Source organism: Lineus longissimus, chromosome 19 (assembly GCF_910592395.1).
Source record: "Lineus longissimus chromosome 19, tnLinLong1.2, whole genome shotgun sequence".
Classification (NCBI taxonomy): Eukaryota; Metazoa; Nemertea; class Pilidiophora; order Heteronemertea; family Lineidae; genus Lineus; species Lineus longissimus.
The window spans coordinates 2,789,138-2,804,856 of record NC_088326.1 but is presented as its reverse complement, the minus strand read 5'-3'; the positions used below and the strand labels follow the sequence as shown (position 1 = coordinate 2,804,856).

The window sequence follows — 15,719 nt, the reverse complement described above, 5'->3', positions numbered from 1 at the left end:
CTTTGGTTATTATCAAATTTAGTTTGGTCACATGATGGTCACGTGCAAACTACCTGCAAGATGGCGTCCTCACCCAAGAAACCGATTTCTGCTTTGGCAAAGATTTATTTGATCCTATATAATGTTTCCCAAACTTTTGGGTAAGTGACAACTGTATTACTCGTTAGCTAATGTTACATTGTCCAATAAAAAATCCACTTTGAAGCATAGATATGCCATTTTTCGTGTGAAATCAGTAAAATAGAGCAGCTGTCCGAAATAAGATTCGTGTGTGGTTCAATTCAATTGATATACAGCGATTTGTATGAGTTCGATATTCGGACGAATTGGTTGCTTTTGGCTCTGGGGTCTGGCTGTCTTCCTCGAACCTATCTGTTGTCAATGTTGTAGTGATGCTTTGTAATCATAACGTAGACGATTCAACAAAGACAAACCAGAGCCAAAACAAATGCACACACTCAGAAAGGTGACCCTTAGGCTTTGACATTGTTTCAGGGCGAGAAATGCATGACTGGTCAGCGCACAAATACTCTCCTAGAAACTGCTATGATACGCTTCGCATACCATGCAATGACTATTGAAACAAGAGCATCCTCTAAATATATCTTGCTACAAGACATTTTTCTTTACATCTCTTTCCAGATGGAGTTATCTCATGTTTCTCATGGTTCGACATTACCAATCATCCAGTAATCATATTGGTTTATATGGCAAAGTCGAAGGTGTACTTATGATCTTTCAAACAGGGGCTGTTCTTGAGGTTTGTATTTGCATCGTACTTGTACATGTACTTTTGAAAGTATCAGCTGAGTTTCTTCCTGGCAAGAGCTGCCGGGTCACTGTATTGCACAAGTTTGCTATTTCCCCATTACCTAATGCATGGATTGGCGATGGAACAGCTTAAAACAATGTAACCCAAACAAAACATAAAGCATTGATTCTTTAAACTCCTCACATCATGAATAATAGTAAATAGCAAAGTCTTTCTGTTTCAGATTGTTCACTGTGCTATTGGTATTGTACCATCAAATGTTGTGCTCACTGCTTTCCAAGTGTTCTCCAGGGTGTTCCTGGTTTGGGGAATCAACTACAGTGTAAAAGAGGTACGTTCAAATGATTAACTTGCCCTTTACAAACTAGAATCTGATATCAGGATCAGATAGAACTGCAGGTCCTTGTAATTAGTTCAACTGGCTCTTCAATACCCTGAGAAAGCCTAGGAGGAGCATCACGAGTCTTGCACTGAGGTGTCACAGTGGACTCCGCGCGCCATGTGGCAAACAGCGTCCAGGCAGACCAAGGACTTCATGGCAATGATCGACAGAACATGAAGCTAGGGCAATAAGAACTTGACCTTGATTGAGAGATCTGCCCAGGACAGGAGGAAGTGGAGAAATCTTTTTGGCGATCTATGCTGCACTTGGAGTAACATGGCTGAAGTCGTAGTAACAAGAATCTGATCTCGTGAGCAATGTTCTCGCTTGCTGAATTCTACTAATAAATTCTGTCAGAGTATTCATATTAGCTCTTCCCTTTCAGTCTCAAGATAATGTTGGATTTTCTATGCTCCTGTTTGCATGGACGGTGACAGAGATTGTGAGATATTCGTTCTATGTGACGAGCCTTCTTGGTGGAGTCCCGTACGCTCTTCTGTGGGTGAGGTAAGAACATTTATTTTGAAATGAATCAAACTGACACACAGGGAATACATGTCCTACCTGTGTCATCCCATGAATGGACTGTATATCTCCGCTTTAAGAGCGTTGCACTTGTGCTAGTTGACAGGTCAAAAGTAAAGATGTCCCATACATGTACCGGGATTTCAGAATAATGATGCTGATGAAAAGAAATCAGATTCAACGCTTTTATATTGTTGCAGGTATACCTTCTTCCTTGTTCTGTATCCTATTGGAGTTTCGGTAAGTTGGGTTATAATTTAGTTTCCTTCTTTCGATACTTTATTCAAATCGCCTTTTTTCCATCTCGACAGTTGTGGTCTGGTCCTAAACAATACACTCTCTAATACACTAGCTGTATCATACATGCGTCTCCACACAAACCAGGTTTGACTGTTCAGTACCGTGTACAATATACCAGGTTGTTGATGTACGATTATCTTAATTTTTCAGGGAGAGCTCCTTTGCATCTACGGATCCCTACCCTACGTCAAGAAGTCCAACCTTTACTCATACGACCTCCCGAATAAGTACAACATCTCGTTCAGTTATTACATCTTCTTGTGGGTCATCATGTTTAGTTACATTCCAAGTAAGTTATCAAATTCAAACTGCTCGTGTCCGACCATCCTGTTTTAATTCTTTCACTTGCACCTAGTATACACCGTGTCAGTACACTGCGTTCTACTAGCCGGCAAGTTCTTAGGATGTGACAGTTAAAATCACAACAATGTCGTGAAAGAAGAATGAAGTAATGTTATGAATTTTCAGTCTTAAACCATCTCCTGTGTACAAAAGCCATTGCCGTTGTTTTGAATACTACTACCCACCTAGTGCAATCAACCGTAAATTTAATTGTCCATTCTTGCTCGTAATTACTTTAAAAATGTTTTCTTCTGTCATTTTCAGTTTTTCCCCAACTGTTTGGCCACATGCTGAAACAGCGGAAGAAAATCATCGGAGGTCAGAGAGAGAAGACGGCCTAATCAGGGAGACGTTGAACCATCAGTTGCACATATCATAAACGACTCTTTCAACCAGGGATGAGACTTTTCCGATGTTGGGAGCATTTCTGTTTATCCGCCTTCTAATGAAGGCTTAATTTGACAGTAGTAATGAAAAGATGTAAGCCTCTGCTTGCCGTAGAACTTTAAATTTTCAAAAACGGACCAATAGATCAAGAGATTTATCAGGTCTTTTGGTCTTCATCTTTTTTATCTTGCAAGGTCTTCATTTCTAATCAAAACTTAGTTAATTTCATGAATATGTCTGCTTCTTATAGGAATCTGCACATTGTCAACTCAACTTCGAGTCTGTTTTGCAAATCCAAACTTATTGGATTCCCTTTTGGTGTGGGACATCAGTCATTTCTGCAGAAGCGATTGCATTTTTATCAAGGGTAGCATATGATCAAAACCAACCACTCAGTATCATCTCTATTCTGGTGTTGTCATATAGATGCAGATTACTGCAATAAAATGTTTTAGATAAACTATTGTATGTTTTCATTTCTCTATACAAGTGCTGTCATTTTGATCAGGCATAGGTGCATACTAAAATATGGAATGATTAGCATGGCATGGCGAGGTTCCAGGCACTTACTTCCATCATTTTCTCTGTCTCTAAAGTGTATGTTAGGTTACGTCAACATACAATTCCACATTAGGCTGATTGTGCCATTGTCCCTACAATTCTTTAGAGGTTGTGACAATGTCTCTTGTCTTGTTTGTGACATTGTCTCTGGATTGTATGTTCGATGTCATCAACATATAATTTACATATCAGGCTGGTTGTGCCTTTGTCCCTGCAATTTTTTAGAGATTGTGACATTGTCTCGAGCCTGGTCTGGACAAAGAGTATCCTTTGGATACGATTTTTTGTCCCAGTTCAGTTAATTGGGTCGGTAGAGCTTGCTGCTCAGTTTGGGATATTGATGGTGTAGTCTGGGATCGTTACTACCGCAGCTGGGGGGACCAGGCTAACAGTGTCGTTCCAAATTGTTCTCGCCCCAGTTTTGGCCAAATCTACTCTTGACCAGATAGAAATCAATAGATAAAATCTAACTACAAGGCGAATGGTGTCTGATCTATTGATTAAAGTTTACTCAGTGACACATGATGAACTGATAGGCTCACTGTCAGCCCAAATACAGTGCTCGTCCATGTTGCCTTCCTGGAGTCGTTTTGCATTAATATAGCCAAACAAGAACTGGCGAAGGACCTGAACGGATAGAAAGGTAAGCCACCCGATTCACGGTTGAAGAAGGCAACGCAGACATGCGTACGATATCGTTCGTACTGATCGCGAAACCTGCCTAATGACTGCATCAATATCATTTAATACATCCTCCACAACTCCGCACCTGGAGTGAAGGCATATACATGTACTGTACTTGTACCCATATTCAATCTAAATGTAAAGTCCCCATAAAAAGGATAAACAGATGTCGAAAGTGGAACCTCCCTTTAGTGGACATCTCTGTAGCAGGACATCCTCTATGTTAGGATCAGTGGTTTTGGTCTAAGATGGGTCCTCTGTAATCAGGACCCGTCCGTATTAAGGACAGCATTTGTCCGTCCCAATAATGTCGCTCTTAGCGAGGTTCTACTGTACAGAATGCTGAGACATATGCCATTGGTGTGATTACTGGAAACTCCAACATGTGAAAACTGAAAACTCGTTATTCTGTTGTAAATTTTGAGTATCGTATTAAACATCAGGCACGACCAAAGCAGCACCGCCCTTACAAGGAGGTTTACGTGGATGTGACGGCTGGAAATCTTAAATTTGGCGACGGCCCGTTGACAAGTAGAAAGATCAGAACGGAGCCTGGGGCAGAGCCTCCACATTGTTCCCGATACACCGTCTCAATCGTGATCGCGACCGCGACCGTGGATCAAAGACATGGAATCGTCACCACTCAAAGTAGGTCTTTTGACAACAATTCGTCTGTCAGTTGCATGATCAATTGTTTAAAATGTTCATCTAGTATTTTGTCCTGAAGTTCGAAGTTCTGGACAAGACAGCTCGCCCCGTCATAAACCTGCCAACCATATTACAAAGACAAAGACCACATCCAAGCTGACTGTAGTTGGAGTCACCTCCCTGCCGTCTGTGGCGTCGCGAAGCGAATGTAACCGTAGGCCTACCAGAATGGTGTGATGCCGCATATGGCGGTGCATGGTGGCGACTACACACATTATCCTCCTGGTAACATCTAGATTCCGAAGTTGTCCCTTTAACACACTCCTCGCAGAATGAGTCCTTCAGAAAAGAGCCAACACAGATGAAGAGAATGTCCTTGCCAAAGGCATGCACTTCTTTCCGCATCCACCAAATTATAATCACAATCTGTCTTCCAATCAGAAGACGACGGACGGGACCCGCCAGAGCCGGTTTACCTCCTCCATTATGATTGTGCTCTCTTCCTTGGGGACGATGGTGGGGACGGGCAATCTGTGGCGGTTCCCCAGGATAGTGGCGCAGAACAGTGACGAAGAAGGTAGGTTGTCGGTTCGAATCTACAAAGAATTTGTTTATGGGTAAATTGAGAGCTCACAGTTTTTGTTCTTGCTAAGGTTTCCTGACAGTTTGACGGCCAGATGTTGGACAATCCTGTGCGGTGCGGAGTTTTAAGTAACTTGATCAGCTTTGTCTTGAACTGCATTTCTAGGTTGTCTTGCGATAAGTTCCTTTGAATGAATATTTTTCGTTTTGTTCAGGTTGCCTGGTGTTTTTGATAGTTTGGACGCTATTCCTCTTCTTCTGGACTATGCCCATCATATCACTAGAGTACTCCTCAGGACGATTCACCAACTCGGCTGTCTTCCAAACATTCCGCCGTCTCATGGGTGAGAAAGCAGCCTGGTGCGGCATGTGGGTCACTTTTGTCTGCTTCTTTGCCGCGTAAGTATCTAATAGAGAGGGTCTGTTCTTTGGTGCGTACATAATAACCGGTAGGTTTAGCGACGGTTGTGTATACGGAGTGGTGACAGAGAAGACTGCCTTGTACACCAAGTGAATCACCCGGCCTTCGTCTGCCAGTGTTTCTTTGGGCGCTTAGATAAAATATTGGTGTTAAGCTTCCTATTTTTTCGGTACGCATGTAATAGTAGAGAGGTTATGGTTTAGCAACTGTAAAATATGGTTGGAGTTTACCCTAGCCCTACCAACATGTCCTCCTGGTTGTGACTTTGTCTTTGGTCCTCAGTGACGTCCTTGCCGCCCCGGACATTGTGCCACATGGAATCTGAGGGTAGTTTAACTGAATGTCTTATTCTCTGACTATTTGTCATCTTCCTTCCAGCGCCGAGTACGCGGTCATCTGTGGCTGGTGTTTCTACTACATATACCTAACCATAGCTTTACCACTAGCAACCGATAACTATGAGAGCGAAGCAATGTTCTACGAGTTTGCCAGGGTATGCGTTCACCGAATTTTTGGCTTGATTAAGAAAATGTGGGGTGCTTTGTAGGATGAGTGCGAGTGCGAGGGGAGGAGCAGACGACTAACCCTGGTATTCGAGGATGCTGATACATCAGCTAAGAGTCGTCATGGCCGCAGCTCTGTCTTTACATGTATTTAGATTGCGAAGACAACGTAACGGCTCCTGACGAGCCGGGCTTGACCCGTCTGCATCATGTCTAATGCGTTTTTGTCGCCACTGTCGGGATGGGGTGAGTGACTGAGCGATCTCAAAACATTGGGGCCAAGATGCCCATTTAGTCGCATGATTTTCATTTCAGGACAGTTACTGGCCAATCTTGGTCACAGCGATCGCACTGGTCCTTGCAGCAGTCTTCGTCTCAAAAGGCGTCAGCACCATCGAGAAAGCCAACTTAGTCTTGGTACCTCTATTTCTCCTTATCCTGGTGTTCTGCCTGATATGGTCCCTGACCCAGGAATATGCCGACCATGGCATCATTTTTCTGTTTACACCAAACTGGGGTAAGGTCTCGGACGACAGGGTTTCGAAGAGAGTGGTATGATTGCAAAGCCATGATGAATCCATCGCCACGCGCCTACACACGTTGTCGTCTGGCGTTTCTCACCGTAGTGGAGTCGGGCCTTTTCACCTCTCGTACATGACCAGAGAAGTCGTAATCGTAATCAGTCTACCAATGTGAAATAATGTCTTCGTAATGTTGTGCCATAATCCAAATTATGAAAAAGGAGTGTCAAATGAATTGTCACATCTAAAACGTTCTCATGTAAACGTCTGTCGACTAGTCGATTATATCTAAAGCAGACTCAAAGGTCAGTGCTGGACCAAAACTGTGAAAACATTGTAAATCAGTGCGTGTTATCGCTTTTAGCATCCTTTGGCAATCCGCGTGTATGGGTGGACGCGTGTAGCCAAAATGCCTTCGACTCCGGCGGCGGGTTTGGTCTCATCGCAACTGTCGCCGCGGCAATGGGTCGGGAAGACGGCATTGTGAAATATTCGACGTTTATACCCCTTGGAAATCACATGGTTAGGTAAGCGATTTCATATGGAAAATTACTATTCATATTTTCGCACCCCTGTGAAGACACGACACTGGGGCATGACACATGGACACGAAACTGTCCGATGACCAAGTTCCTCTGCGTAGTCACAATCAGATTCAACACATGCGGCGACTTGAAGTCTTGGATTGCAAGTTTATTTGGTAACAGTCTTTGTCACATAGAAGACAGAGGAAATGGAAAAAACCTGTAACCACACGGAAGACAACATCTATGATGGAGTCGGAATGCATTTCCAAAACGTCATTTCAAATTCCTTTCCTTTAGCCTCATCGCAGCGATGACGATGTACATGACTGTCTTCTCCTCATTCCGGCGGACGCAGCCCACAATTACCCAGAAAGGCATTGTGGATGTGCTTAAAAACAACGGCCCAGGAAGCTCAGGACTAACTTTTATATGGTAAGCATCGATTCCAGCGTCAGCAAAAAAGTGCAATTACATGCTTCGTCGTTCGTAGCTCTTCGTGGGGTTGTGAATTCGAAACTAGCCTATTTGGTGGGAACAACGAATGGTTGTTTGTCTGTAGGTCTACTCTTGCTTCAACTTGTCTTAGCATTCATCATTTTGTTGTCTTTTAGGATCCCCGTCCTGTTCTCCAGTCTGGGTGTCTTCGGTCGCGTGTTGTGCGTGTTGTTCTTCATCTGTCTCGGTTGTGCCGGATTCACATCACTCATCACATTCATGGAGATGTTGACACTTCCTGTCGTCCAGTTCGGGGGTAAGTTACAGTATTTTACTGGACCAGTCTCTATATATATCCGAGGTTCCATACTTTTAAAACAAAAAGTGGGTGACCAACCTTGGCGGGACGCTCGTATGTACATGTATATGAATTTGAACGTCTTAGCCGCGTGTCGGACAGAGGACGGCGACACCAACTGCAAAAGACCGCAGAGCTGACAGCCTAAACCATCCAAACGTTATTGCCCAGGAAGAGGTAGGTGAGAGTTAGTTGGACTTTTGAAAGTGTCCCAAGACAAATTCTGCTTTACGAGAGCTAGGCGAACGTAGCTCTAGTAAAATCTGTGGTGTGCAATTAGGTACAAGCAGAAATGGAAAGTTATACACCTTGGATTTCTTTCAGTCCCAAGACTATTAGCAGTCGTCGTCACAACCGTCCTAGTCTTCGCCATGGGTCTTGGCTCCGCCATCAGCCTGGAGTTCCTCACCAACCAAGATTTCGTGTGGGCATTCGCTCTCGTGGTCTCCGGCATCCTATTCCTCGCCATGGTCATCAAGTACGGAGTGTCAAAGTATAGACGGGAGGCATTCAATGATTACAGTGACAATGATTGGCATCTACCCAAGATCTGGGAGGTTTTTATCCTGTGAGTAAAATGTTTATTTTCGGGGCAAACTTAATGATTTGGAAATGAGTGGAGTAAAGGGCCAGTCAATTGGCGGAACACTGTTGGGGGACAGTCAATCACGGAGCGCTGTTGGGGAACAATCTCGTGTGTCCTCTTGAAGTCTTCATCTTGTAGTCACAATCAGTCTAGTGTTACCATCGACAGCGAAGTCGCAACCTGGCCTTGATGTAACAATCCACCTACATTCTGTTCCGTTCTCTCCCAGAGTTATCTGTCCTCTAGAAGCCATCGTCCTCATCGGCTGGTGGATGTTCGACACAATCATCACAAGCGAAGAAAGCAACAAACCATGGTACAGTTTTGGGTCAGATAGCTTGCTCACCACACTTGCCGAGGTAAGAAATAAATGCTATCTATGTTTTCCTTACGACTTTATTTTGGGGGAAGTGTCCTGAGATAGAAAATCTGGGGAACAAAGTATTTTCTCATGCACTTAATCTCAAAGTTATTGATGGTCATGGCCGCGTTAGAACCATACCATGATCCGTCAGAATACAATAGGGTCAGACACTTTTTCCCCAGGGACGTTTTAACTTTTACACCGTCGTTTGTGTCGTTGGCTATAAAGTCACTATTTGTGCTCTTATCCAAGCTTTGTGGTTGTGACTTTGTCCTCATAATACCGATTTGGGGGAAATAACGTATATTTTTCTAACTCTGTTCCCGTGCCAGGCAAGGCAGTCATTGTTAGGGTGATTTGTTTCTCATCAGAAGAGGGGGCGGGGCATATTGGCCTCTCTTACTGAAGAAAGGTGTATTAGGGTGTGTTTAGTCCTTAGGATCCTATGGACAGATGACACAAAGGAAGGCCCAACTGACACAAGCTTTCACCGTTCAAGTCTTCAGCCTGGGGTCCAATTTCCTCGGGCAAATCACTTGACCACCTACATATTGTACATTTATGAACATTTCAGTGGCTGGGCGTCCTTCTCATCAGCATCATTCTCAACATCATCCTGTACAAACTCAAGCCAAAATGGTACATGAACTCAGTCCAGGACGACGTATACGAGGTCCCAATCCTTCAAGACGCCCAGAATGAGAATGCTTACGAGGCCCTCCCAGCGCAGGGCAGATCAAGAAGCTACCAAAGCATGAACTCGAGCCAGGATAACATCTATATGAAACTGGATGACGCAAGTTTAGACGACGGAACATACGATGTGCCGTACAATCCTCATTCAAAGACGCAGCCGACCCATCGAAGTCTTGAAACGCAGTTTACAGGCAACAAGCGATAGCATGGATAGACTTTCAATGTGCTTGCGATTAGGGAACTTTTGTGTAGCTGGAAGATGGCGAATATTGTAGGTTCCATTTGACGATGGACCAGATATCGCGATTGCTGCCAAAATTAATGGGTTAATGGAATCCAGTTGCAATTTTCACGCGTTTTAACATTGTGTTTTATGGTCGCAAAAAATTCACACTAGCAGTAAAGAAGAGATTGCATTTTGTCAACACAATACAGAGAAAACAACTTAAGATCGAAATTTTGCCCAATAAATTATTTTAATAATCCAATAACTTTATTTCAAATATATCAGTAACCTTGTCTTTTTCAGACAAATATAACATTTTTATTTATAGTCACAATTGTTCAGTTTTAAGATTAGTTTGTCATAAAATACATCACACAACTATAGATTGGCTATCAAACGGACAGAATAATACATGTATAGTAACTGACATCTTGACCCTCAATGTTTTTGAGGTCGCTAAATCACTCACCCAAATCACTTTGTGGATCTCGGTGGTGGTGACGCAAACACATGAGAGTCAGGATGAGGAACTGAAGGTGTTGTCAAGTAAGGACTTGGCACGCCAGACCAGGATCCGAGTGGGTTAAAACACAAGGAAGGCACTTAAGAGAGTTCTTTGATATGTTTTGTCTTGTCTGCATGCAGTAAATATTGAAAAAGACAGTTGGAAACATTGTTCACAACTTATATCAATAAGCAGAAAAACCCACACTACACTTTGGTCAATATCACTGGGGGAAACAGGCCTCCTTGTAGCAGGTTTTCAACCCAGAAATCAAAACGGGTAGTCTGGCTTGTCAGCCAAATGGCAACCAGACTAGGATACAGGAACTCAGGAATAAACCAAACCCAAGATGGAGTTCACTGGCTATACTGGAGTCTAACCAGGTGCGAAGCGATGTTGACTGAGTTTGCTCATCATAAATTAGGCCTACTTTATCACTGTTCCAAATAAAAACTAAAGGTAACGAACTTACAAATCATCCCCGCATCTTAAATCAGCCACATCTTGATAACAAAGCATGTAACTTAATTTGACTCCAGTTTTTCAGCTCAAACATGTGCATATTGTTTTATAAGTACTAAAAGTTCCAATTGGTACGCATAGCTCCATTCATTTATCAGCTGCATGCATACCACACCAAAACCATTTTAATGATAACCCAGAAAGATTGACGGCCATTTGCTTTTGTGCAAAGATTTTCTCGTTTACAGTACCATTATATTCAATCACCTAGGTTATTCGCCAAATCTGCAAAAATGAAACGCCCGCAGATGTTTCACAGTTTAGAGCACAAGTTTAGCTAATCCATCATATCAATCCAATTACTAGCCTACTGAGCAAATCTTAAGTATCCCTCACTACCCTCACAACCATATTATTTTTTATGAGCAGCACATATGTGACCCGCTCAACCAAAACTAGGCGCTTGTCGCATCTGAACTTGACAGGTTGATACGGACTTGTTGTTCATTTCCCTATTGTAGACCTTTTGTGAAATGTGACCAAATCAGTTTGTAATAGATTTCACAAAAGGTCTACAATAGGGAAATGAACAACAAGTCCGTATCAACCTGTCGAGTTCAGATGCAACAAGCGCCTAGTTTTGGTAGAGCGAGTCACATATTATCAGTGATATCGAAGGGGTACGCCGTTGAGACCGGTGGTCCAGGAAAATAGAATGCAGTTATGCCGTAGTGTTGTTACGCATACGAATTTGTTGAAACAGTATTTGTTATGTGTCTATACAACGGCATTGTCGAAATTGCAGTACGTATTAACACAATTTGGAATTTTCAAATTAAATTACAAATTTCAAATATCTTACCAACGGTGTAGGCCTTTAATGTACACACATTCAAACTACAAAACGCTGCTATTAGTACACAACTACAATAATTGTATGATGGCCTTCTTCAGGTGGCCGTGAAAGGGTAAAACTACATTCAGCTAAAATCCCAATTATCACCAATCTAAGAGTCGCTTCAGTAGTTCATAAGAAGCATTAATGACCCCCCACGAAATCAACGACCTGGAGTAATTTATATGCACCCCGTAGAACATCTTAGTCCAGTTTTTCCCGCGCTCACGCCAAATGAGTTTGAATGTTTGTTTTGTAGTCATGCCTTCTGCGCCTACCTGACTTTGCATGCGCGTCTTGATCACGTTTACTGGGAAGAATATTGTACTTATTACCGCGCCTAATATAGCACCACCAATGAAGTCAGACAACAGATGCCCGCCAGTTGTGGTAACAGTTGGAAGCATTTCTTTCATCGGGCCCCGCAGTGTGAAGAAAAGAGCATTACTTGGTCCATTACGGAGTAGAATCGGGATGACCCCGCGGTAGTACTCCCTGAATCCGAAATCGGACAAGTCACGAAAGGCGTGTGCGGTGTTCTTGAAACGTTTCTGATGCTTGCGGTCTTGTAGTAATGTCTGGACGCGCTCGAAAGGCGTGAGTAATGCTTCAGTACACCCTGCCAAGTTCGCTGAAATTATCTGGTTCATCATCACTGGTAAATTTGGAGCATTGCTTTGCAGAATCTGACGATACTGTTCGTACATCCCGAACATGATGGACAGACACGTTGTCTTTTGTAACAACGGCGGAAGGATACCGCGGTACAAATTTCTCATGCCCTCCTTCCGTAGTTGTCTCACAGCGTCTTTCAGGGGAAAACCGTGTAACTGCTGTCGGAACATGGCCTTATTTAGCGGAAACGTTATGCCTATGTTGATCACAGCTGCACCCCAGCCGCAAGCAAACTCTTTATATTTGATACCATGTTTGGTTTCAGCCCTTGCTAAAGGATCAAGAGACACCGGTCCATCAGGGGTATCTGGAACTCTTGGGCCATGGTGGTCTCTGATGATGGTCTTTTCCATTATTATGCCAGGCATCATTTAGGCTCTTTGCAGCCTCATCTGATGAATGCAGGAATATTCAGAGGAAGAATCTGAAAAGAGGCAGATTTTCAAATTCAGATTAAAAGCAAGGAAAGGGAAAAAGGGTGTTCTTGCCTCTCACTCCAGTATTATATCTGTCACTGGTGTTTTTTGTTTGACTCAGAGCAGGACAATCAAACCAGGACAGGAGATAGATGGTCGTCTTGACTTAAGCCAGTTTTACATTCCAGTTTGAACTGACCTATTTATTTACCTTTGAGACGATAAAGTCATTGATTTTACTGATACAAGACAAAGAAAGCAAAAAGAATATCAACATGGTCCTCACTGGACACTTTTCAGAAAGAAGAGGGGATCATGAAATATCTACATCAGCTAAAATATTTCCGAGATTGAATATGATTTTATGAGGAATTAATGAATATTTTATAGGCCTACCTCAATGACAATGAGGACCAAAATAGCACTTGTACCATAACCCCCTCTCCGCTGCTGACAGACCAGTCTTTTTTCAGTTCATCAGACATCACTGACATCAAATTAAGTCGAAATCAGAGCCAGTGCCAGTGGCAGTGGCAGTGGTCAGGGCCTGCCTGCACTGTAGTTATGTCATGACTTATGAACCCTGTCCATCATTCATGACTCCCTGGCCTAGTAAATTACCAAGTCCAAGTGCAGCTGCAGGCATAGTATACCATCCAATCAGCAAGAACAAGCCTACAGCTGTATGTACTTTGACCCCTAGCCTAAAAACAGGTTTATCAATAGGCCTACAGCAAAACACTTTAGTATGCCATGTATGCATACTACCGCACACATTGACACAAGTACACATGCACTAGGTACACTTTTTGCAGACGCTAAAATTTTAGGAAAAGCGCCCTAAGAAAACCGTGATTTGCAATCATTTCCCGACAGATTTTGACTCACAAATGATATTGTTTTGAACCTACATTCAACAATGCATACTTTGGTTGAAGTTGTTCAGTAATACTGGATCTATGACGCGCACATAAAGCACAAACATTTGCGTTTCCATGAAAAAAATCCAGTTTGCCAGGTGGCTGCCATTTTGGTCATCAGCGCCGCATGTTGACGAATAGATAAACTAATTTAGACTTCAATCCATTATTTCGACCCTTTCGAACCAATATTTCACATCAGTTATTTAAATGGTAGCTTATTCAAACACATTCCATCTTTTACAACTAAGTTTATAATGATTCGAGTTAGGTAGATTTGAGATTTGATTATTGGCCCAGTCTCTGCGGGGCTGTCAAGATGTCAGCGCCCATGATTCAGTATGTCGTGGTAAGAAGTGATCTCTTAGGGCTTCTAAAGTGGCCTACGGGTGCTGTAATTGCTCAGGCTTGTCATGCTTGCTCGGCAGTGATGCATCTCTTCCATTCCGACCCAAATACTCAGACCTATGTGGCTGATTTGGATGCTATGCACAAATGTGTTCTGCAGGTAAGAGAATCGCCATATTTCTATGGGCAGCCATTTCAACAAAAAGTATCGATTGTTTCACTGATTCATTATCATTGGTTGCCATTGCTTATTGTCAAATGTTCTTGAATACTATTGTACTGACTACTTTTACTATTCTAGGCGAATGATGAAGATGCCCTTAAGAGTCTTGCTGAAGCATTGAAGATGGACAGCATTGACCACAAACTATGGATTGAACAACCGGAGAACATACCCACGTGTTTAGCTACAAAACCCTATCCTAAGGATGAAATACAAAAATACTTTAAGAAGTTCAAGTTATTCAAGTGAGACTATCTGGACTTTAAGCATGTTTCGCTTAGGTTTAGTACACGGAATATATGATGTGCATTTCCATCGCATGGATGGGATAGGACTTCTGTTTGAACTCATGTTAGTTGGATGAACCTTGGTGTTCTGATCGTTGGATGCAAGGGAACATCAGTTTGAACAATAGTGTGATGTATTACAGCTTGAACAATATCATCCTGAGGAAATATCTTTGATTCTCTGTCATTTTGAATTAAATGATTGGGGAATATTCCTCACATATTGTCAATACATGTATATCCTTGCTTTTATCCACAACTTTCTGAATTTCTTTTCTCCTCTTGAAGATGAAAATAAAGTAGAATCGTATATTTATTGTAAAAGTCTTCTCTTTTGTTATTTCAACTGCTGAAAAAGTAACATTAGTTTATGAGTTGCCTCCAAGGTGGCAGGACTGAATGAAGCAAGTTTGGCCTCCTGGGAGAGAAAGGATGAACTAGAATAACTGCTCTTCGCATGCACTGAATATTCGTGATTAAATTCAGATCAGGTTGCCGTTCCATGCAACTTTATTTGAGGGAACTTTGTAATATGTGATGTTATCACCCGATTATCATGACAAGAGCATTTCTACTGTTTCTCAAAATGTTGTCGCAAATGATAGCTTGGAATTGACCACGGGTACGGCCTGAGAAAGTTACGTTTCTGGACTTGGGAATGAGTGAATGTCAAATCACTTTGAGACAGTACAGTATATATACTTGTACAGTATGAAGCGCTGTATAAACTTTCGTACAATTTGTTTTTCGATACCTCAGAGATTACAATACATGAATACATGTATATTCATTCGTTCCCAGGGCCATTGATTAAACCGGTCGTAATTGCTGTAACATAAATTTTTTGTGGTGCGTTATTAAATTGTGTTCGGGTAAGCTGCATAGTTGTATATTTAGTCATCAGATGGCGTCCCTGTATACGAAGTACTTTATCATCGAAATAAAAAAATGCGGCAAGGTTTTAGACACCTGAACATATCTCCTTACATTCCAAGATTGCATCTAACAAGAGACTGCCGGACAAGTGCACGTACAATTTCTAAAAGTGCATGCCAGCGTAAAACACAAATCTTTATGGAGTCAACCTCCACACGCTGATCTGAAAAGCCCTTGCCAACCCTATACATTTTCAAATCCATGCGTGGAGCATCGCGCAAGTAGCAGACGA

The 15,719-nt window shown here is 42.4% G+C and overlaps 4 protein-coding genes across 6 annotated transcripts; 3 read left to right on the top strand and 1 right to left on the bottom strand.

Annotated features, from left to right (window-relative positions):
- The first annotated feature begins 69 nt into the window (after window positions 1-69).
- On the top strand, window positions 70-3,155 carry LOC135502969 (very-long-chain (3R)-3-hydroxyacyl-CoA dehydratase 2-like). Its single transcript, XM_064796200.1, has 7 exons — window positions 70-140; window positions 643-760; window positions 996-1,103; window positions 1,540-1,661; window positions 1,880-1,919; window positions 2,130-2,268; window positions 2,586-3,155. The coding sequence occupies exons 2-7, from the start codon at window positions 656-658 to the stop codon at window positions 2,660-2,662; spliced, it is 591 nt and encodes a 196-aa protein (XP_064652270.1). The 5' UTR covers window positions 70-140; window positions 643-655; the 3' UTR covers window positions 2,663-3,155.
- A 639-nt stretch (window positions 3,156-3,794) lies between these two features.
- LOC135503012 (uncharacterized sodium-dependent transporter HI_0736-like) lies at window positions 3,795-10,069 on the top strand. Of its 2 annotated transcripts, none has more exons than XM_064796266.1 (12): window positions 3,795-3,912; window positions 4,397-4,601; window positions 5,046-5,178; window positions 5,399-5,582; window positions 5,983-6,097; window positions 6,423-6,624; window positions 6,993-7,155; window positions 7,453-7,587; window positions 7,767-7,906; window positions 8,273-8,516; window positions 8,764-8,893; window positions 9,473-10,069. In XM_064796266.1, the coding sequence occupies exons 2-12, from the start codon at window positions 4,581-4,583 to the stop codon at window positions 9,797-9,799; spliced, it is 1,794 nt and encodes a 597-aa protein (XP_064652336.1). In that variant the 5' UTR covers window positions 3,795-3,912; window positions 4,397-4,580; the 3' UTR covers window positions 9,800-10,069. The 2 variants fall into 2 exon arrangements, with proteins under 2 accessions (XP_064652336.1, XP_064652335.1); XM_064796265.1 differs by having other exon boundaries at window positions 5,043-5,178; window positions 9,473-10,068.
- An 88-nt stretch (window positions 10,070-10,157) lies between these two features.
- LOC135503014 (mitochondrial nicotinamide adenine dinucleotide transporter SLC25A51-like) lies at window positions 10,158-13,802 on the bottom strand. Of its 2 annotated transcripts, none has more exons than XM_064796268.1 (2): window positions 13,701-13,802; window positions 10,158-12,781 (listed from the first exon to the last, which is right to left on the bottom strand). In XM_064796268.1, exon 2 carries the CDS (start codon window positions 12,726-12,728, stop codon window positions 11,787-11,789), a length of 942 nt encoding a protein of 313 aa, XP_064652338.1. In that variant the 5' UTR covers window positions 12,729-12,781; window positions 13,701-13,802; the 3' UTR covers window positions 10,158-11,786. The 2 variants fall into 2 exon arrangements, with proteins under 2 accessions (XP_064652338.1, XP_064652337.1); XM_064796267.1 differs by having other exon boundaries at window positions 13,685-13,792.
- Window positions 13,803-14,007: 205 nt separating this feature from the next.
- Window positions 14,008-14,869, top strand: LOC135503240 (putative peptidyl-tRNA hydrolase PTRHD1). The gene is made up of 2 exons (XM_064796713.1): window positions 14,008-14,201; window positions 14,343-14,869. The coding sequence occupies exons 1-2, from the start codon at window positions 14,013-14,015 to the stop codon at window positions 14,511-14,513; spliced, it is 360 nt and encodes a 119-aa protein (XP_064652783.1). The 5' UTR covers window positions 14,008-14,012; the 3' UTR covers window positions 14,514-14,869.
- Window positions 14,870-15,719: the final 850 nt, after the last annotated feature.